At 54.4% G+C, this 21,909-nt stretch overlaps 1 protein-coding gene across 3 annotated transcripts in view; it reads left to right on the forward strand.

Annotated features, from left to right (window-relative positions):
* The window catches only part of TEX264 (testis expressed 264, ER-phagy receptor), a 29,547-nt gene extending 7,638 nt beyond the window's left edge, over positions 1-21,909 (forward strand). For all 3 annotated transcript variants that reach the window (XM_037529956.2, XM_037529944.2, XM_037529950.2), the window contains exons 4-6: positions 5,175-5,396; positions 17,760-17,928; positions 21,301-21,909. In XM_037529956.2, the coding sequence (XP_037385853.1) occupies positions 5,175-5,396; positions 17,760-17,928; positions 21,301-21,593 (684 nt within the window). In that variant the 3' untranslated portion in view covers positions 21,594-21,909. The remainder of the gene's footprint in view (positions 1-5,174; positions 5,397-17,759; positions 17,929-21,300) is intronic.

A 21,909-nucleotide genomic window follows, 5' to 3' on the forward strand; every position in this document is an offset into this window, starting at 1 on the left:
CTTCAGTGTGTATGTGGGGATGAGTCTCCTGCCCTCCCTGGAAGCATGGAAGTTACATGGAGCCTGGAAGGGGTGAGCCAGTGAGGGTAGTGGAAATGTGGGCTGGGGTATTTCCTGAGGACCCAGGCCATCCTCTACACTAGTGACTCTGTGATGATTTTCTGTCAGATGGACTCCATGCTTTTGCTCTGCAGCAGATTAACTGTAGGGCAGTCCTAGAAAGGTGAGCCTCTCTGCCCAGCAGGGCTGCAAGGAAAATTGAGGTGTGGGAGAAGAGAGCATTGGAATCTCTGGGTTTGAGTCAAGGATCCTCTGCTTACCAGCCTGTGACGCTTGAGTGAGTCACAAGTCTCGAGAATCCTTACCTTGGGGTTTTGTTTTTTGGGGGGATTAAATAATGAGGATTAAAACCCAATACCTGGCCTCTAATAGGTGCTTATCACCCTTGGCATCCACCCTTGCCTCTGAGGGCCTGTGCTATTGGGACTTTGTACTTGAAGGAGCCCTGCCGGCCCACCTGTCTCTTGTCTCAGCTTTCTGCAGGTTACCTGGTCTGTATAAGGAGACACAGCCAAAGGAGAAGCCATTGTGCAGCCCATTCCTAGCCAGGGCGTATTTCTCAGGCTCCCGAGTAGATGTGGGTTGTGTGGTGCAGCTCTGAAACTGGTCTGCCTGGGTTTGAATCCTGACTCCAACAATGCTTTGCTGTGTGACCTTTCTTAGGTAACTTTGCTCTCTGGACCTCAGAAACAAGGTTGGTAGTGGGGCCTGTTGTATAGTGCTCTCTGGATTTAATGAACTGATACATGGTAGGTCGCAACTGAGACAAGTGGTGAGATCCTTGTCAGATGCCAGCTATTGTCAGGATTATACTTGGGAGTGAAAAGAGGAAGACTCCTGAAAGACTTCCAGGTGGGAGCTCAGAAAGCCCCTGAAGCCCCTCCGCTTTGGAGGTTGACATCCTGCTGACTCCCTTTCCCACACAGCCCCATCCCCAGCCTGAAGTATGGATCCTGTCCTGTGACCCAGCTGGTGCGTTGACCACGTCCTGACTAGCCTTTGGCCTTCAGCTGCTCAGAGAGGGTGGACATGTGGGGCTTGGTGTGTGGACCTGCAGCACCCAAGATGGTAAAAGAGCCCAGCGTTCAGCTTCCAGTAATAGGCAGGTATAACTCCTCTGTTCCCCTGGGGGAAGCCACCAATGTGGGTGAAGGGCACCGCCCTTGCTTTTCCTTACCATGGGTAGCTCTGAGCAGGTAGGCTAGCATAGAAGTCAGGGAAGCCCTGTGGTCTTAGAATTGCCAGACAGTGCAACTGTCCCTGTTGGGTTATACAGGTTGAAGGCCTGCTGGCAGTGTCTACTGAACCCAAGGTCTTACTTCAGTGTGGGCTGCATGACACCATTTTCCCTTCCGGGATACTGGAAGATATCTACCTTGTCCAGTTTCAGATTCAGTGAGGTCTTGGTCAGACAGGGACCCAAATGTGGCTCTCTTTACTTTTGACCTCAGAGGGCAGGGTTATGGGGCTACTGCAAGGCCTCTCCAGAAGGAGCAGTGGGTTCAGCTCATACCTGGAAGCTTTAGATTCCAAGCAGACCACCCCCTTCTCAGGATGCCTCTTAGCTTGAAGGGACTGCTCTAGTATCTCTTTTCTAGTTCTTAGACTTTGAGGCAGATTCTGGATGGGCCTGCCTTTACCCAAGGTAGTGGTAGGTCTGGCCACTGTGCTGTCTCCATAGTGTGGTTCCTTGCTGGTTCTAGTTGTGGTCCAGCTCCTGTTCTGGGCATAGGTACCTAGAGGACTTACTAATGTGGGAAGGAAATCAGGCCAATGGAACTGGGAGGTCTGGGCTGACTTAGGGTTAGGCCCAAATGAACACCTTATTTTGAACCAAGGTAGATTTCTAGCCATTATGACTCCTTCTGGATCATTAACCTCAGTGGACCATACCCCTAGAGGTGGGCCTGGGTTCTCCTGGGAGACTTCCCCTGCACCTAGAACCGCCTTGCTACTCCTAGGACCTCTCCCTTCTCCTCCTTGCTGGTACCTGTTTTAGCTACCTCCTGTCTCCAGCTTACTATGGGGCTTAGCAAGTGGTTGGCTTGCTGGATAACCTCTTCGGCTGCCCTTTAACCACTGGTCAGGGCAGAGGTGGGGGCAGGGAGTGTCCGCGCCTGTGGAATTGTCTCCTGTCAGAGGAGTTCCTCTTTTTTCCAAGGTGGAGGGAGGGGAGGTTTGCTCATGGTGCAGGGCCCATGTGTGCTGTGTTTGCATGTGGATACTGTTGAATATATGTCAAGAGTGTCCTGTGTGCATGGCCTAGAGGCTGGGAGTGGTGGGGAGAGATGGAGAGGGATGGAGAGGCCATCAGTTACAGTACAGCGTAAGACCTCCTCCTTGGGGTGGGCATTAAGGGCTGAGATTAAGGACTGCTCAGCAGTGCAACAGATGACTGAGGAGGAGGGTTGCACCGAGTCTTGAAATATGGGCAGGAGTTTCCCAGGCAGAAGGGACTGTGGAGTAGGGTGAAGGAGGACATTCCAGACAGAGGAAGTAGCTTACGCAAAGCCAGGAAACATGGGAGGACGTGGCATGTTTGGGGAGCTGCAAATAGTTCCGTGTGGGCGTGTGCGGGGGTGTGGAGGGAGAGGAGGCTGGCAAGGCCGACTGGGCCAGAGCCTGGATTTGTCCCTCCCTTTGCCGCTCAGATATTCCGTGGGCGCCTGCCCACCTGGACTCTGGCCCCTGCTGAAGCTTGGGGATGCAGAAAAGTGTGCTGCAGGTGAGTGTGGACAAATCTGTGCGGCATTGCATGGGCCAGCCTATGATAGCCTTGCATGCTAGGCTCAAGAGTTTCATCCTAGAGATGAATTGGGAGCCGCTAAGAGTTCGAAACAGGATGATCACAGGTGTTCTGGTACTTTTTAGCAACTGAGGAAGATTAACGTCTTCCCATGAGGGCTACTGAAATAATCCCAGAAAAAAAACCCAGGTGCAAATCCAAACAGGTCAGGGGTTGGAGAGGAGAGATCAGGCGACCTTCTGTCCATTTCTACCTGACCTATGTTTTGTGTCTTTTTGTAGCATTAGGTTGCTAGGCCAGGACATGAAGATGGGCTTTATGGCAAGCACAGTCCCTTAGTCTGTCAGCAGGAGGCCTACCAGGTCCTTCACCCTTCTGTCCTTCCACAAATCTTGGGGCTGAATGGGGCAGTTGCACCATCTAGAGATTAGATGTGGTACTGCAGGGTGGGAGGAGCTTTAGGCCCAGAGATGTGACTGGTTTGATATGGTAATTTTGGTGTGGTAGATTTGGCGTGGGCAGGAGTTTAATGCAGAATGTTTGTGTGTGTGTATGTGTGCACGGCTATACCACCAAGCCACCCTGAAAGTCGTCCAAGGGGGTATTTGAACCTGGAGGATGAGTAGAGAGGAGTTGCATATGCAGAGGTTTGGGTAAATGGGCATTCTAGGCCAAGGATCTGTTGTTTGGTTTGTGTCCAGCTACTAATAACCAACAACTATGGAACACTCCCAATGCTGGACCAAGCTAAGTCCACATATGAAGTAGCTCATTGAACAGGACAATTCCACAAGTAGCTATCAAAGAATAGGACTCCAAGAAACTGAGGGACTTGTCCAGAATCACAAGACTCAGAATTCATATCCAGGACTGCCTTTTTTTAGAAGTTATGGTCCTGACTACTGCATCATGTTTCCTGCCACTAAAGCCCTGAGTTAGACTAGATGTCTAGGTGACAGCAAGGGACCAGAGTTTCAGAGAACTGGGGGTGACCCATAGATACTACACAGAGGTGAGAGCCTGGAGTCATTGCCCAAGTCCAGACAAAATGAGAAGCTCAAGACAGGACTGGTTGGCCAGGGTGGTAGAGGCAGAACTGAGGAGGATCCCCTAGGGGATTGTTGACAGGGTTTTTGGAAAGGGCCAGAATGGGAGGGCAGAGTCAAGAACAAGTAAAATGACTTCATGGTGCTGGGAAGGTGGGCTAGGGAGAGGAGCAAGTGGAGATAGAGGGAATTTTAAGTTTAGGGATAGAGGGAGAAAGAGGCCTTCAGATCAAGGAAAACCCAGGATTGACAGCACAAGGTCTGTGGTGAGTGTCTTGGAGCAGACACCCCTGAGGGTGGTTAGAGACTTAGACGGCAGGAGGTGAGATGAACTGGGTCCCTCTGATGCTGGGAGGAGAAGTGATTGCTGGCCTTTATAGGCCTGGGGTCAGACTGAGGAAGCATTGGAGACTTGTATGGGAACCCTACCTGGCTGGGGTTTGTGGGTACCTGGGGAGGGAGAGCAGTTAGGGAAGGAAGTAGAGTGTAGTGAAGTGTAGGTTCTCGGAGTCCAGAAAGACATGGAGGGGGCCAGCAGCTTCCAGTTTAGCCAGGAAGGGGCTTGGGAAGTAGAGCAAAGCATGGGGTGGGGCATAGGTTGAAGAGGAGGTCTGGAGGCCTCATTGATGGTGGGGCCTTGCCAGAGGACTGGGGAAGAGGGTCCCTCACAGTTTCATCAGCGACCAAGTTTGACACTATCCCACTTCCTAACCAGTGCTTCCTACAGGCCTTCCACAGTCAAGGTGGGATATGACATGTTTATTGGAGGAGTAAAGGAAGGATGGATGAGTCCTCCAGCGGATACTGCTGACCTCGGCTATAGACGGATTCTTTTTTTTTTTTTTTTTTTTTAATAGAGGCATGTTTTATTTATTTATTTGTTTGTTTGTTTGTTTTGTTTACACATGCACTGGGTACAGTCAGAAGCGCGGGAGGGTGAGAGAATTCACCAGAGCCAGAGCAGGGAGCAGAGCAGGCAGAAGGACCGAAGTACACTGCTGAGGGGAGCAGCGGGCGGCAGGAGAGGTCTGCGCGCCATGTGGGACCCTCCTCTGGTGGCCGGGGAGCAGCCGGGGATCGAACCGGCGCCGCAGAGGCCGTGGGCAGCTTCGCAACCCAGCGCTCAACCGCTGCGCCACCAGGGAGGCCCCATAGACGGATTCTAACAGGAAAATCTAAATCTCTATCCTGGTGTGCGGACTGTGTGGCCTGTTAGAACTGGTGCTTTTTCCAGGCCTGAAATGGCACACAATCCAGGAATGAAGAGGTTTGTGGGCCTCCTTCTTTTGCCCAATTCTGACACCATTCTCTTGCCTCCCCAGGTGCCCCCTGAGAAGTGCCGTTGTGCAGTGGGCAGCATTCTGAGCGAAGGTGAGGAATCACCCTCCCCTGAGCTCATCCAACTCTACCAGAAGTTTGGCTTCAAGGTGTTCTCCTTTCCGGCACCCAGCCATGTGGTGTCAGCCACTTTCCCCTACACCACCACCCTGTCCATCTGGTTGGCTACCCGCCGTGTCCATCCTGCCCTGGATGCCTACATCAAGGTGAGACACAGGCCTGGTGTGTGTGTTGGGGGAAGGGGAGGCAACCAGTCTTTTGGGTGAGAGCCAGGGAGTCTGGGAGAAAGAGGATGTTTTTGGGAGGCCAATACCTTGCAGCCTACTGAAGCTGTTGCCAGTGGAGCTAGGAGGATGGGCAGAGGCTACTGGCATCTGTTCCAGATACCTGAGACCTTGTGGGTACCGGAGCATCTCCCAGAAGCAGGGAAGCTCGTTCAGAAATCTGATCTGGTTAGATGAACTCTGGGTTGGACCAGAGACACCCTTAGTGCTTAGCCCCCATTCCAGACTCACGTGGACAGAAGGTCCACCCTGTCCCCATCCTGCTAGAGGCCTGCTGAAAGAGGCCCAGAGGTTCCCAGGGTCTGAGCAGACCCCAAGTGTCGATGTGTTGTCTTTCGCCCTACCTCCATATGGACGTATGCACATACTTCCTGAGCCCAGTACTGGGGCAGTTCTCAACCTGGTTGTTGGCAACATTGGCAGACTGGCCTGCCTGGAAGGAGAGAGACAGCTACCGGGAGATCTCACAGCGGTCGCTGTGTCCACAGAGGTTTTTTAAAACTGCCCCGTTGTACGTTTCTCCCTGTAGAAAATATTTTGTAAACTCAAGTGCTAGGTAAATGACCCAGTTTGAACTTGGAATCGTTTATTCATCTCTTCAACTTGTATTTATTGAATGTGTGCCAGGAACTGTACTAGCCATCATGTTACGTGTTCATTTGTGAAATAGGCACTTAGAGTCAGGTCACAGAGTGAGGTCATAGATAATAAATGTTAACACAAAAATGGGGTATGTGTTAGAACAGGGTGAGAAAAGGCAGGAGACCAACTTGGATAGAGTGGTCAAAGACACCCTCTTGGAGGAGCTAACCTCTTAGTCACAATCCTCAAAGAGCCCTTGGAGAGGGGGAAAGAAGGTTCTAGACAGAGCAGGGTAAAAACATGGGTTTGATCTAAAGGCAGTGGGAAGTCACTGTGGTGTTCCAGCCAGGAAAGTAAAAGATCTGAGCTTCTCCTGTACAAGACAGGCTCTTCCATCCCTGGGCAGGGTGGAATGGATTGTGGATAATGGTCTGATGTAATGCTTAATTAGCAGGCTGTCGTGAATCCTCCTGTGGATGGCTGTGGCCTGGGCTAGGCAGGGGCTGTAGAGATTCACACAGTGGTGGAGATTTTGGAGGTAGAACTGGTGTTTGTGTGTTGAATATTGGGAGGGGAGAGCAGGGATTTTCTTGGTGAGCTGGAGGGTGGCAGCCAGAGGGTGCTCGGAGGATGCTTGCTTGCCTGGGAGTGAGGTTAGGCTGGAGACTGGGGCCAGGGTGAGACTGAAGGAAGGGGGGTTGGCTGCTGATGGTGAGGACAGGAAGATGACACCAGTGCCCTTGCTCAGCATGCTTCCTGAGGGGGCTTCTCTCCTGTCACCCAAGGAGGGGGCAGTCTGTGCCACCTTGTCTGTGCCAATCTCAAGGGCCCATCCCGAGGAGCACCACCTGGAAGGAGACTTTCTGGGTTCCAGACCTCAGAACAGATCGTGTGGCATGTGGTGTGGTGGCGAGCAACTCAGCCACCAAAGCCTTTTCCTGGCTTCAGGGATTTATTTTTAGACACCTTTGTCCAAATTTCCCGGCCCCTGACAGCTTCACAAGTTGCCTGGTTTTGACGTCACCTCTTTGATGAAAGCCCTTCCTCCTTCCTCCTCCTCCCGTGGGAGCCTGTCAGCTGTGCTCTGGGCTTGATTCTCCTGGGGTGGGGGCTGGAGCAGTGGGAGTACCATCGTCTCTCCTGCCTGGGATGAAGAAACCAGGGGCATCTGGAATAGTAAGGGGCTTCTCCAGGGATGTCTGTGAGGCATGCTGGTAGGGGCTTAGCCACATCTTGGGGAAAGAGATGCCCAGCTGCCCGTAGTGGAGGCGTGGTACACAGTGCTGGTTTCTAGGGCAAAGGGATCACCTCTGCCCCTCTCTAGCCTGACCTTGCACCCCGGGGAAGAAAATCAGGTGAAAGAATAGGAAAAGACTCTGTTAGTCTCAGACTCTGCAGTGGACGGGAAAGTGGCCCTGTGCCTCTCTCATTCTAGGAGACAGAGTAAAGGGAATATGAGGCTCCCTCTGACACCTCTTCCTTGCTGCCCTGGAACCAAAGAAAGGAAACCGCTAATGCTGGGCTCTTCTGACTCTCCCAACCCTAACAGCTGACCACCTTTAAGTGTGTGCCTGTGTGTGTGCGTGCAGTGGGAGGGGGGTGGGTGTCTGAGGCTAGGTTTGCTGTGGAGGTGTTTCAAATGGAATGACAGCAACTGTTGCTTTCTGTTCCAGGAGGGGATGAGGGAGGCCAGAATTCCTGCTGCCAGGAGGAAGGGGGAGGAGGGCTTGACAAGCTCACCGTCTTCCCCAGAGGCTGGGGCAAGGAGCAGGGGCTGATGGTCTCAGAGAGCTATGGATAAGGGAGGTGGAGAGCAGCTGCTGTCTTGGCAGTTTATACTTGTGCCTAAGCCTGGGGCAGAGTTGGTCTCAGGGGACATTAAGGGTTCTGGGGCCACTGGGACGAGTCTGGAGGGAAGCATTTGTTAGTCTTTGGTGGGAATTCTGGAAGGCTGGCTGGATCCCAGTGTTGTGGTTTGTGTGTCAGCCCCAGCGCTCTGATCAGCCTTCCTCAGCCTGGCCGCCTAGCAAACTGAGCAGTAGTGCCTGGAACTCTGTCTTTCTGCATGTAAACCCCCTGGGGGACCAGGTTGAGTACTCTAGGACAGCATGTGTGTGAGGCATCTCTGAGCATCATGTGATTTATCAGTCTACATGGAAGCAGTTTTGTCAGGCTGCTCTCCCAGAGTCCAGGACAGGAGGAGACCACACCCTGAGTCCCAGGAAAGAGGAGGGGAGCTGGGGGGGATGGTGTCTTTTGGCAGCTGTAGAAGGGATCTGAGCTGCCTTAAAATTGCAAAGCCCCAGGGAAGATAGGGCTCAGATGTTAGCCAGAGCAATAAGAATACCCCAAAATTCACCACTGGGTGGAAACTTGGCAGTCTTAATAAGTGGAGAAAGCTTGGGACACACGGAATAGATCAGGACTGATTGGAAGGCCTGGGATCCATGTGTGTGAGATCCATGTCTTTCTATAGCAACTGGCAGGGGAGGTCACTTAGAGTGATTGGCCTGCTAGGCACCCCCCCCCCTCCCCAAGCCGGTGGATCCCAACAGGATCCATAATCTCCATAAACCTCCTTCCCCAAAGTCTTTGTTCTCCAGAAAGTGTCCTTTTGAAATATTATACTCTTGCCCGAGTTTAAGGAGACAGAGGGCATTGTCTGCAAGGAGGCTGATTGGCTGGGAAGTTCAGAACGGTCCTAGAGATCAGACATTGGCCTTTTCTCCATAGGATTGGAGAAAAGCTGGGGGGTGGGGTGCAGGGTGAATGTAGTGAGCTAGTGGGAGGGAACCTTGGTAGAGTTCTGAGCCAGCTAGGTTGGTGAGGTTGTCCTGTCAGGGCTTTAAAGTGAGCAGGGATTCCAGATTACTCTGGGGCTGGAGCCTGGGATCTGTGTCAACATACTTTATCTGGAAGGCTGCACCCTTATCTACTTGAACTGCAGTAGCTCTGCTCCCGGGTCTCACATGCTAGATGACCTTGTGAGTTTTTGGTTGGAGGAGGACATTTGAGATTTAACTGGTTTGAAACCTCTGTCCTCTGAGAGGTAGTACACAGCTGGGCATGCCCCTTCTACTGTTGGCCAACTGAGTGTTCTGGATCCTAAGGATACTATAACAGCTGCGGTGTAAGTATTGCTGGCGGTGCCCAGGACTCATCCCTTGTGTAGGCAGTGGTAGGAGCTTCCAGAAGAGGCAGTTGTTTTAGGGGGAGTATTACTAAGTGGAAGCTGGACCTGGAGGGAGCCCTGGGAGTGTCCCTGGGGTGGTTCTGACTGAACTCTCCAGTGGTGGGTGATAGAATGGCAGTGCCATGGAGTAGCTAGCTGGGAACAAAGGATCAGGGGCTACTGCAGGGTGCAGTGGGCTCCTGTCTACTGCCTTGGAATCGCCTGTATTTGTTTCACCTTAACCTGCCTGGATGACCTTGAGAGAGTCAGGGGTAGGGGTGATTTGAGTCCATGCTGGGGCCAGAACATCAGCAGGGGGCAGACATTGGGAAGCCAGGTGAGGAAACTCCAATAGGATGCGAAATTGGGGAACATCTCTCCCTCCATGCCTATCACCTCTGCTTTGAGCTAATATGGAGTTTTATGAGCTGTATTTTCTTTTCTAAAGATTTATTATTTATTTATTTATGCATAGAAGAACTGGAGTACAAGCCAGAAGTGCAGGGGGTGAGAGGATTTACCAGAGACAGAGTGGGGAGCAGAGCAGGCAGATTTACTGAAATACACTGCTAGGGGGAGCAGTGGGTGAGACAGGAGAGGTCTGCTGCGCTGAATGTGGGTTAACTCCCTGGCTGGGGATTGAACTCAGGCTGCAGTGGTGATAGCATGATAGCACTGAAACTTAACCCCTACACCACCAGGTAGGCCCCAATGAGCAGTATTTTCTTTTTTTTTTTTTTTTTTTTTTTGTGGGACCCTCGAGGCTGCGGGCAGCCTCGCAGCCCAGCGCTCACCCGCTGCACCACCAGGGGAGGCCCCAATGAGCTATATTTTCAATAAAGCAGGCCCTCCTGGCACCTCAGTTCAGTAATTTCCTTGGCAGTTATTTACTTACTTACTTCTTTATTGTCTGGGGCATGTGGGAACCATCTAGAAGGCAGTCATAGCCAGCGTCCCCATCATTTTTCAAATGGGGATACTGAGGCCTGGAGAAGGGGAGGTGACCCAAGGTCAAAGGATGAAGCAGTGCCCTAGTCCAGACTGGGTCCCCTTGATTGGAGATCATTCTGATGGCTACATGCCTTTTGGTACTCTGCTTGGACCATAAATAGGGCTGGCCCCAAGAGGCTTAGGACGTCTCATGAACTTGAAATACACTTGGAATGGTGCCCAGAATGGACCTGGGATGGCAGCACTATGATCCAACCCCCACTTGACCCTTTGATCTTTAGCTTTGGTAGGCAGAATTGGGGTGGCTGGTCTGGTAGACTGCTTAGGAGCTAGCAGCAAAGGGCAGGAAAAGCCCGGCTGCCCATTTGCCCAGCAGGCACTCATTAGGGGAGGCCTTGGCAGCTGCTCTGGGCAGAGGAAGCAGCTGCTGCAGGTGCCTTACTGGGTCTCAGGTCCTCACCCTCAGTGAGGTTCAGGTGGCTCCATTCCCAGGCTTCCTTGACTGGGGCTCCAGGGCCAGCTCTCCTGCCAGGGTTGCCACCTGCTAATTGGCCTGTCCCAGTTCAGGGAGAAGGGCACTCTCAGCAGCACTAGACCTGGGCTGAGTGACAACCCCCCGGAGTGCTTCCCTTCTTTCCCCCGCTTCCCTCAGCCTGAGGGTCCCCAAGCCTCCTTAGCCATGCCTAAGGAAGGGTTCATTGGGGAGGGCAAAGCAATTTGTGTGGGGTGGTGACATTTGGGCTCAGCCTTGAAAAGTGGTGTAATGTTCTCCAAGCAGGGAAGGTAGGTCAGGCAGAAGCATTGACACTGGCTGGCGTGCAGGGAAGGAGTGAGAATTTGGATCCAAGAGATGAGATTGGGTTTTGGAGGCTTCAGAGAGCCGCTGATGGTGTCTGAACAGATGAGGAACAGCATCCACACTAGGCTTTGGAGCAGGACTTGAGCTTGGGGAGGTAGGGAGGAACTGCTGGAGGCCACAACTGAGCTCTAAATGAGGGTAGTCAGTAGCAGTGACTCTTCACTCCCTAAACAGCCCTAAGACAAGAGTAGACCCTTCCTTCCATGCCAGACTTTGGCTTCCCTGACTCCCCTTTGGGAGCTACCCCTGGGTGTTGAGGGGGCCAGGCCTCCTCCTCTGCTGGCCTAGACCTTAGAAATGCCTCCTCAGCCTCTCTGGCTTCACCTCTCCCCACTCTCCTACCCCAGGACTGAAAGCACAAAGCCAGCCTTTGCTGGGGCGGGCGTGGGAGCCACCGCTCTCGAAATACCAGCTTGGATATGGTAGCTTGGCAGCCCTGCAGGACCCAGGGGGCTGAGGCTTGTCTGGTTGGTGCTGTGGGGTTGGACTGTCACCAGTTTATAGGGAGCCCTCTTCCCTAGGCAGATGGGACGAACCAAGGAAAGCTTGAGATTTGGGGAATGAAGAAGGAGAGATTCCAAGGAGGCTACATGGATTACGGAGCAAAACCACTTTACCCTTTCGCAGAGCCTTCAGATAAGGAGAGGGTAGCTGCCTATGCAGCTAGGAAACCTCAAACTCCAGATGGGATGGGCTTCCCTGCCTTGAGGGGCAAGTGGAGGTCAGCGGTGCCAGTCAGAGATGAGAAATTTTGGGGCCTCCTCCTCCCCTACCATCTCTGCTTTCCTCCTCTCCATCCTCGCTCTCCCACCTGTCCTTACTCTCTGGCACCTCCTGATTCATCTGACTCCCAGGTGCTTGGCGTTATGGCTCCATCTGCACTGAGCCGCCTTCCTGCTGCTGGATAATCAATCAGCAACATTTTTGTCAGTCTGTGAGCCGGAAGGGGTTCAAGGTCTTTGACTGCACAGATGCTGCAAAGTGGCTGGATCTTGGAGATGGATGGACTATGGAGCCTCCTGCCGTGTTAGCAGCGTCATTTGGGAGAGCACGGCTTCCCTTCTTTTGGAAGGGAGATTGGTGGGATCCCAGGACTGAGCTCCTGAATGCCCCATGGGGACTTACCCCCATACTTCCCAGCCTCTGGTCTTGTTCCACAAGGACCCAGGAAGGCCAAAACAGGTCTGAGCAGGGTCTGATGCTGGGCATGGCCTACAGCATCATGGGCTTCCCAGGCAACCCGGGCACTGTGGTGCTTAAGCGCCTGTGACGACCCCTGTGCCTGCCTGGAGGGAATCACTCCCCCTCAGTGCCACAGCCCACCCTTATCTTACGCTGCTTAGCCACCTCCACCCCACATGGGCCGCCCAGGAAACTGGGACCTGGATGTGCAGGAATATGAGCAGAGGTGTAAATTGCGTGGCAAGCTGCCGGCTCTGAGGTGAAAATGAAAGTCTTCAGGCAACGGCGGTGGCAAGCACAGCAGGCTGTGGTGCCAGGCGCTGCAGCCCCGCCTCCCCACCCCACTCTCACACCTTCCTTTCTCTGCAGTCTTCCCCAGGCTCCTGCCCAGGCTTGGGCCCCTGCCAGTCCCTGCATTGTCATCCCAGGGGACTCCCGCACCAGCCCAGGGCTAGACCTCACCCTAAGAGGGCCTTCATCTCCTGCTTCCATTCTATTTTATAAATGGCTGATGTGCACAGAGAAATGGACTGTGCTTTTGTTAATTTGTGATCTTCATATCTGTGGTAGATTCTCCATTGATTCTTTTTTGATTTTTTTGAGTATACGATTTTATTTGTATTTTCCAGCTCCTTCCTTCTTTTGAGATCATCTGTTCCAATCTCTATATTACTGTTGGGGAGAATGACACCCAAAGGGAAGCCACTGGTTTGTCAGTAGCCAGGCCAAGGCTCTAGATTCCTTCCTGGAGCTCTGCTGCCACTCACAACCCCCTCTCTCCCCTCCCTGGTAGCCCCATTTCACTCCTTATCTCCTTTGTCATTTTCAGAGCTTGGAACCTCCTGCTGTGAGTGGGGTGAGGACTCACTAGCCCTTTTCCAGGTTCTCTCTGCTGGCATTGCAAGGCCTCCAGAACTATCGCCTGCTGTTACCTCCCACCTCACAGACAGGTTTAGATTCTAGGCCAGAGCCTGTTGGGATGTCCAGTGGGAGTGAGAGGGGAGCCAAAGAGAAGGAAGTTGACGGAAGTTCCTGGGCAGAATGATAACAATGTGCCACATTCCAGTTGCAGCCCCTACTGCGCCTCCCCCATCACTTTTACATGCGATGCAGACCAGCTGCCTAAGGAGCCTCCAGGGTCTGAGCCCCCACTCACAGGGACTGCTGTGTGCAGGCGGGTGCATGTTGGTGTCTGTGTAATTAAAAATGAGCATGCCTCACTTCACCCAGTGAGGAGATGCCACCACCTCGGGTGGGATGCAACAGCTGTTTGCTGACTGTGTGATTGCCCAGCTGCCCAGCCTGGCGTAGATGGCTGGGTAGGACTGGGCAACCCAGGGTGAACACAGAGAGGGCCAGTGCCTCTCACTCCAGTTAGATAGGAGGTAAGGGGCTGTGGTGGGGTGGAGTCAGACTGAGCAGACCTTATCCCTTTCTGGGCCTAGAGCTCATATAGGAGATGCTATTACCCAGTCCTTGGCCTGTACCCATGGTGTTATTCTTTTGGCAATTTAAGGCCACCTAGCTCTGCAAAAACCCAACTTCTGGGCAGCAGCCTGGGAATGGGATCCACTCTCAAGTGTCTACCTGAAGCTGATTGCCTCTGTCCCCCAACCTCTTCCCCTCCCCTAACTGAATCAAGGGTGCAGTTGATGGCCCCAGAGCAAAAGATCAAATGAAGGTAGTCCAGGTACTCTCTCTCAGTCCCCTCTCCCACCTCCCCTAAGAATTCTCAGGGAGGCACTGTGGGTCCTGTCCTGCTATGAAACATTGGTGCAGCATATCAGTCTAGCCCCTTTGCCGGAGACCAGAGCTGCATGTGCCAAATGCTTACCGACCCCCCACCCCCCACCCCCCACCCCGGCCCCGGACGTGAACTCAGTCTGAAGTGAGGAGGGAGAGTCGTGTGTTCTCAGGTAGCTGAGGCGGTGCCACCATGGCAGCCTTGTGTGCTGCTTCTTCCCTTGTCCCCCAGCAAGGGTGAGCCAGTGCTGGTGTGGGAGTGGTGGGAAGAAATGCTGGGGCCTGAAATCTCCTGGAAATCCCAGCATTATGGATGATGTCCCAAGTCTCCCTTGTTTCTGCACGTAGAAGACTCAGGTGGGAGAGAAGCCTTGGAGGTGTGTGAGAGACTAGAACTCCTGAGTCCAGTTTCTGACCGTGTTGGCAGCATGATTATTGACTTCTTCCTGTTAGGTGGGGAGGATTGTGGATATCTGCATCTCCCCGCCTTGGAAGAGAATGGCCTTATAGTCTTCTTGAGTTTGTGTGTGGTATTGAGCTGCTCTGGGTTGTGGTCTTGTCAAATGGCTAGTGGCTTAAGTGCCCAGGATGGGTGTCTCTCCCAGTGATGCTCGCTTAGGCCTCTGGCTCTCTGGGTCGTGGGAGGGAGTGTGCCCCGGGCTGGGAAGACTCCAGACCTGATCCCTATCAGTGCCAGTCCAGTATGGCATTGACCTGGTGTCCTTGGCCCTAGGAAATTTGCTTTCCAAGAGCTCCCTGGGGCTAGATGAAGGAGAGGCAGCTGGCCTGTCTTCCTCCAATGATTTTCCAATGTTTACCAACTCAGTGACATGCTGCTGGGCCATAGCTCTTGCTTTGTAGCGAGGACCTGAGAGCTAGTCTATGGCTGCCCTCTCCTCTCTTGGAGGCTGCTCCTGGTGGAGATGGAAAGGGTGTGCCCTCTCTGCCTTATCACTTAGTTACAGGGCAGATGACATGTCCTGCCCCTCATCTTCCATCCCCAGCCTCCAGTGAGCAGAATATGGACAGGTGTCTTCAAGGAGAGGCTGCAGGGGCCACTCTAAGCTCCCCTTCCCTTCTTGTGGGCCTGGGTAGGAAGTTTGCGCCATTGTTTCTTGCCCCTTCTCCTTTCCTTCAGTCTGAATTTTGACAGGCCCCGGCATGTGTTACAATGATTTGGGGCTGAGCCATCATGAGATTTTAATTAGCTTCTTGCCTCCCTCCAGGAGGATGGGCCAGGGGCCCCCAGGTGCTGGGGGTAGGACTTGGGCATGAGCGGGGCTTGGTCATGGGCATGGGCTTGGGCATGAGGCTGCCCCTCCAGGGGCCCAGGGGCAGGCTTGGGCAGCTGGCTCGCCCTGTGTGGGATGCTGTGGGGAGGGAGGACTGGGCAGGGAAGGAAGGGCCATGTAGCCAGGCCGCAGTTTTCTCTCCCTCCTCTGTCTCCCCTGTTCCTCTGTTCTCCCCGATGGCTTTGAGATGAAGGCGATGGCAAGGATGGAGGATGCAGTTTCCATGGCAACGGGGCTGTCCACAGCCAGGCAACTTCAGAGCTGGGCTCTCCGGAGGAGGCAGATGCGCAGAGCAGCCGCAGAGCTGCCTCCCGCCTGCCAATGAGGGGGCTGGCAGAGCAGGTGGCATAGAGTGGCTGCCTAGTGCTGCCCACCCTAAGGCCCAGCCTGGAGGGAGGGTGGAAAGAGCACATTACTCAATCTTATCCCTGTCACTTCCTATCTCTCTTACTTCCAGGAGGGAAGCTACGCAGGTGACTTGAGTGTTGGTGAGGGTTGGGGTTTTATCCCTGTAATCTCTGGATGGGCACAGACTGTGGCTCCTGGGAGTATCCCCAAAAGTCAGCTGTCTACAGTCCTTCCAAGATGGACCGTTAGGTCGCTGGTGGCCACCAGCAGCTCCCCTTTGGACCCTTTGAATGCCCAGAGTATGGGGATGCTGGTGAAGTCCATGTGGGATTGGCTTCAGGGGCCCTTTTCTTCCCTCTAGCTGCCAGAGAAGGACCTGAACCTTCTTCAGCCCCCCCTGATCCTGGCCTTAGTGACGTCCCATTCACTGAATGGGGGCTCAGTCTTGTCAAAGGCCCACCTCTAGTGCTGGCATTAGAAGGGTCCCAGAGCCTGCTAGTTCCTGCTTCCTGATACTATTCTTTTCATCCTCCTCCTGAGGACCAGGGTTGGGGTGAGTGTGTGGGGAGGTATAGGAGCAGAGGTAGCTACCAGTGCGTTCAGAGATGGGAGGAACTGGGGGCTGTGGTCTTTAGAGATGGCCCAAAGAGTACCCATGTTGGCAAAAACGATGGGACTCATATTAGAAATAATGATGTTCCCTCACTGCCCTTGGAGGTGTCATTGCATCGGAGCACACAGGCTTAGTTTGCAACGTCTCACCTGGAGTGGAGATAGAAGCTGAGCTATGGCCAGACTTGAGCTGGGCCATCTACCTGCCTGTGGCAGATCCAACGGGCCCCCAGCTGGATAAGTTTTTCAGGCTCTTTCCTCCTTCCCCTTGTCTTCCAAGGAGCTCATTTTTACCCCTCTTCACTTGGCTTTAATTGGAGGGGGTTCCTCAATCTTAGGGTTGGCCAGGCAGGCGGACAAGTGGAGTCCTGGAGTGGCTTCTCCCCACCAAGCGATAAGTCTCTCATTACTGCTAAGTGGAAGGCTCATTTCAGAGCTCATGGTGAGAGCCGGGCGGTGCTATAAATAGCCGTGTTGTGAAGGCTGGCGGGTGAGCGGTGACAGGGCAAGGGGCCTCGCAGTCATCTTAGTGGGTAATTGGCCTGCATCGCAGGAAAAGGGGGCTGGCTCAAGAGCAGGATGCACTTGGCCCCTGTTCTGACCGTTCCTGCGGCCTCTGGGCTACCCTGCCCTTTTTCTGTGTCCCCTTCCAGACACCGGGGTAGGGAGCTTTGGGTTCATGTGTCCAAAGTAAGGATTGGACGGACTGTCTCAAAACTTCGAGCCCTATGAGCTGATACTTCAGTCCACTGGGGAGCTGGGGAAATGTCCATTGTTAGACCTACTTGTTCTGCCTGCTCCCTAGGCCTGGGGTCTGCTTCTTCCCCATTAGCTAAAACTCTACTACCAGGTGAGAGAAGAGGAGGGAAACCACATGGGAGAGTCTCCGAGGTTAGGCTAGACCTGAGCTAGTAGGTGAATAGTAGTAGAAAAGGGATTTCATTGGCCTGGCCTGGCGTCCCTGTGCAGGTCTGCTGGTGTCATGTCTGCAAGACCAAGGGCTAGAGGCCCCAAGGGTCATAGACACTGGCTCCTTCTAATATATCTCTGTATCCATCAACATTGTCCAGGGTAGAGAGCGAGGTCAAGGCCAGGGGATCCTATCATGGGAAGTCTGACAGGTCAAACCGTCGCTTGGCTAAGGTACCTGGGACCATAGTTTATGGGGTCCCTGTCCTGGGGTGGCCCAGGATGCTAAGCTTTATGATTCTTAAGAGAGTGCTTTCTGAAACAGCCCTTTGTTCTCAGACATACACATAGGATTGGCAGTGCCAGGATCCTGAATTCTTTTAGCACCCTTAGGGTGTTGTCCCAAGAACTCCTGGGTCCTCAGACCACTGCCCTCTGGAGTCTGGCACCCCGTTCTTAGGGTGCTCAGTGTGTGCCACCCTAAGCAGGGTTTGGAAACCCCGGGGAGATGGAGCAGGAGGCAGAGCCAGCCCTCTAGGAGGGAATAAGCAATAGACAGTTCCTAGGCCCTCTCAGGGACAAGAGGATCAGAGACCTTGTAGTGCTTATTCCACCTTTTACCACTCTCCACCAAGGAGCGAAAGCTGTGCGCCCACCCTCGGCTGGAGATCTATCAGCAAGACCAGATCTATTTTATGTGTCCACTGGCACGACAGGGAGACTTCTACGTGCCTGAAGTGAAGGAGACAGAGCGGAAGCGTCGGGTCCCTGCAGAGGCCGATGATGCCCACCTGGATGGCACAGGTACAGAGATGAAGGGAGTGAGGGTGGGGCTTTGCCTGGAGCCCCTCTCTGGGGCCTTGCAGGGGTGTGGTGGAGGAGGTTCCTCCCTGGCTGGGTTGGCACTGTGGGCGTCCAGGCTGTGCTTGGCAGAGGTGGAACAAGAAGCCCCACCGATCGCTGGACCCACATGCAGAGTTGCCTGTTCCTGGACATGTGGATCACATAGATGTGGATTCATATACGTTACCCCTGGCAACACAGATACAAAGACCCTGTCCGGATTCCCTTCAGATGCAACAGGAGTACCCTTGGAAACACAGCTCACAGACAGCTGGATGCTCATGGGAGGGGGCTGAGGCTGCTCAGGAAAGGCGTCACTTGGGTGGGGCTCATCAGGAAATAAGATTGGCACTGGATCTAAAAGGTAAGGAAGGGAACAAGGTGTTTCCTTGTCCCCACCCAGTACGGGGCCCTGCCCAGAGTCTGCCGCTTTCTCCCTGTCAAAAAGCAACTAGAGAGCATGCCGGGGGGAGCCATCAGATCAGTGCCCAGCCCCTTGCTCCAGACCCAGCCATCACACCCCAGGTCTCGGCCTGCAGGTCACGTGGCTGCTTTTAGCCTACACCCCCTCTTGTGATCTTGGATATATCTCCAGAGTCAGGGGGATCTTAACAACCCAGGTGGTCCCAGGGAGTCTATGCTGGTGACTCTGGAGCTCCATGATCTGTGGGAGTGGTAGGGCTGGGAGGAGAGCTGTCCCCGTTCACCTCCTTAGGAGATACCCTCTGTCCATCCAATTTATAATAGCCAAGGTCATCCTAGAAAGGCATGTGTTGGTGGAGGGGTGGAGAGGGAGAACTGGGTTGCAAATTTCTACTCCCTAGGGGCCATGTCCAACACAGTTAACTTCATCTGTCACTTAATTACCTCCGTGGGGCACTGCTCCCACCCGCCTGGTCATGCCTGGCAGATACTCTTTGGTGCCCCTACTGTGGGCACACTGGTGTGGCACAAGGTCAGCAGGCAGTTCCCAGGCAGCTCACAGTGCAGGAAGGGGAAGTGCCTTGACCTTCCTTTGACCTCCTCCTGCTGCCTGTGCCCCCCTCGGCCCACCCACCCGGCTTCCCTCCCAAACACTGCCTGCCAGGGGTGTTGAAGGACTGCTTGGCACCCACTACAGCTGGCTGCAGCCTTGGCTCCCACGCCCCCAGCTCCTTGGCCTGTCCTCCCCACCAGCCTGCCCGCCCACTCCCTGGTGTGGGGGTTGAGGGGTCTGCCCACCTCTGACAGGGTCTGCCCTGAAACCCGGGGCGGGCTCTGGGTGTCTGCCTGCCAGGTGCATGCCACTTGTGAAGCAGTGTGTGGTAGGCTCCCAGTTGCCCCAGGCTTGGCCTGTCCCTGCCTGCTTCCCTGCTGGTGCCCCAGCTTGGGCTGAGAGGTGAAAGGGGGTGATTAAGTGCCTTGTGCCTGTTATTACATTGATGTATTATTTAGCTCCAGAGAGGCGATGAATATTTGATCTTGCACTGGCTGTGGGCAGTGGAGGAGGCAGGGACTGGTGTGAAGGTGGAAGTTTCATTCCCTGCCCCAGTAGCCCTGGGAATTTACATACTGCCCTGCCCTTGCCTGGCCTTTTCTGCCCTGGGACACAGACCCTTGTCTCTGGAGTTTCTTCCTGCACAGACCTTGGTCCAGCTGGAGGGATGCCACTTCCCTGTCTTACACTCCCTTACGAGAACTGTCCACATGTCCCTGGTGGCGGTCCTCATGTCAGCATGCTGGGTCCTTCAGCCAGGCCTGAAGGGGTAGCCCTGGCTCCTTCTTCTGATCGCTCCTAGCCTAGGAGCTGGAGGGAGGAAGCGGCTGGTTAGCAACAGGCAGGTTTGCATACCCAGGTCCTAAGAAAGCCACTGAGTGGGCAGGCAGGTAGGACATGACACTTTAATAGGACCAGAGACTATCACCCTTCTTTGCTCCTTTCAGGCTGGCAGCCCCTTAGGCACTGATCATCATTAAGGAGCAAATTGGGGGGGGGGGCTGGAGTCTTGCCCCAGGGTCAGAGGGCATTGTCTACAACTCAGAGTACGGCCTGGACTCTCTTGAATGCCTCCACCCTGAGAGCTTTAACTGGGGCTTGAAGAGGGCCCCAGTCAGCAGCCTGGCATTTCCAAGGCTTAGCTCTGCCAGGAGGGCCCAGAGGGCATCTTCTTGAGGCCAGGGAGTTGGGAGAGCTGGTCCCAAACCCCCAGCTCCCACCCTAGATCCCAGCTGAGGTTCGCTGAAAGTTCCAGGCCAATTCCAAATGCCAGGCAGTCCCCAGCTATGCCTTACTTGGGGTTCTATCACCACGGACACAGATCTGGGGATGCTGACCCACCCCTCACCTTCTGTGATATTAAGCAGCTGCCCCCTCCTCACTCAGTATTGGAAGCATGCCAGCCTCTCCGTCTGGATGCCTGCACACAGTGGGCCGAGCTCTTTGCCCATCCTTGCTGCCTCTGCTGTCCATGCCTCTGATCTGGGGAGATGAATTGAGGGGTGGGCATCTGAGCAGGGCATATGAAGGAGCTGCTTGTGTGGATGGCACGTTGCAGGTGGAGTGAGTAGACTGGGAGGGATCGGAATCTTCAGCTCAATTCAACGCTGTCTCAGGGCTTTCCAGTCACCAACAGGGTGCTCCTTGGTCCCCTTCTGCTGCCTGTGGCTCAGGAACCCACCAGTGGCTAGGGGTGGAGTGGGTAAGGGCTCTTCTTGGGTGACCCAAGTGTAGAGGAAGAAAGCCCTTAAAATGCCTCTGTGCAGCGGCGTCCTGTGCAGCTAGCTGGTTGCTCATTTCTCAGGATTTTCCATCCCACTCTCGCCCCAGCCTCCCCCTCACGTCAGGGCTCAGTGGGCCAGAGGCAGGAGCCAGCTGACTTCCTGGCTCTGGCTGCTCCTTGGGGACCTTTGCAATGTAGTAGGCTTTCTGGTCCATCCTCCCATCCTCTTGGCTGGGACAAACATCTCTCTAAGCCTGAAGGGGGGCGTGGCGGAGGGGACAGACATTACTTGGGTCTCTTTGTTCTACCCTGAGCTCCTCACCTCAGGGCTGAGTGACCCTTAATTGACTTGCTGGGGAGGGGCAGCAGGCTTTGTGGGAGTGCAGGGAGAGGGGAGTACAGCAGGCTGCCCTTCTCCCCTCCCTCCCCACCTTCTCCCTCTGCCCTGTCAGTGCAGACCCAGCCAGGGCAGAGGGCAGAGGGCAGCTGGAATGGGCCTCCTGAGCTGGAGCGTCTGTATTATTGATGAGTGTGCTGTGCCTGCTGAGCCGCTGGGCTAGTAGTAAAGCTGCTGTCCCCTCCCTGGAGTGGGATGGGGGTCCTAGCTAACATGTGCTCCCTCTTCCTGACCCAGGAGCTGACACAATGAGCGACACAAGTTCTGTAAGCCTGGAGGTGGGTCCTGGCAGCCGGGAAACTTCAGCTGCCACCCTGTCCCCCGGGGTGAGCAGCCGTGGCTGGGACGACGGTGATACCCGCAGTGAGCACAGCTACAGCGAGTCGGGCGCCAGCGGTTCATCCTTTGAGGAGCTGGACCTGGAGGGCGAGGGGCCCCTGGGCGAGTTAAGGCTGAGCCCTGAGGCTGAGCCTCTAGGGGCTGCCAAGTGGCCCCGGGAGCCCAGTACTCCTGAGAAGGACGAGGAGTAAAGCAGGGCCAGCACCCTCCAGTGGTGCAGTTGCTAAGAACTAAGCAGACTCTCCAGCCCTCTTCCTTCTCCACATCCAGGGCCCAGGCTGGGGCCAGGGGTCTCAGGGGAGCCTGAATTCATCACCCCAGGCCTCGAGCTAAGCCTTCTCCTCACTGCCCGCTCAGCAACCAGGGCCAAAAGTGCCAGGGACTGTTTCTGCACTCAGCCCGCAGGGCTGCTGGCCTGTTACATCTTTTTCAGATTCACATTGGAGCTTCCAGGACCCTGAATAAAGCAAGTGATTTTCTTTCACCTGGATTTGAGCTGTGCATTTG

This window comes from Talpa occidentalis, unplaced genomic scaffold (assembly GCF_014898055.3).
Source record: "Talpa occidentalis isolate TD23 unplaced genomic scaffold, MPIMG_talOcc4v2.1 talOcc4.10, whole genome shotgun sequence".
NCBI classification, from domain to species: domain Eukaryota; kingdom Metazoa; phylum Chordata; class Mammalia; order Eulipotyphla; family Talpidae; genus Talpa; species Talpa occidentalis.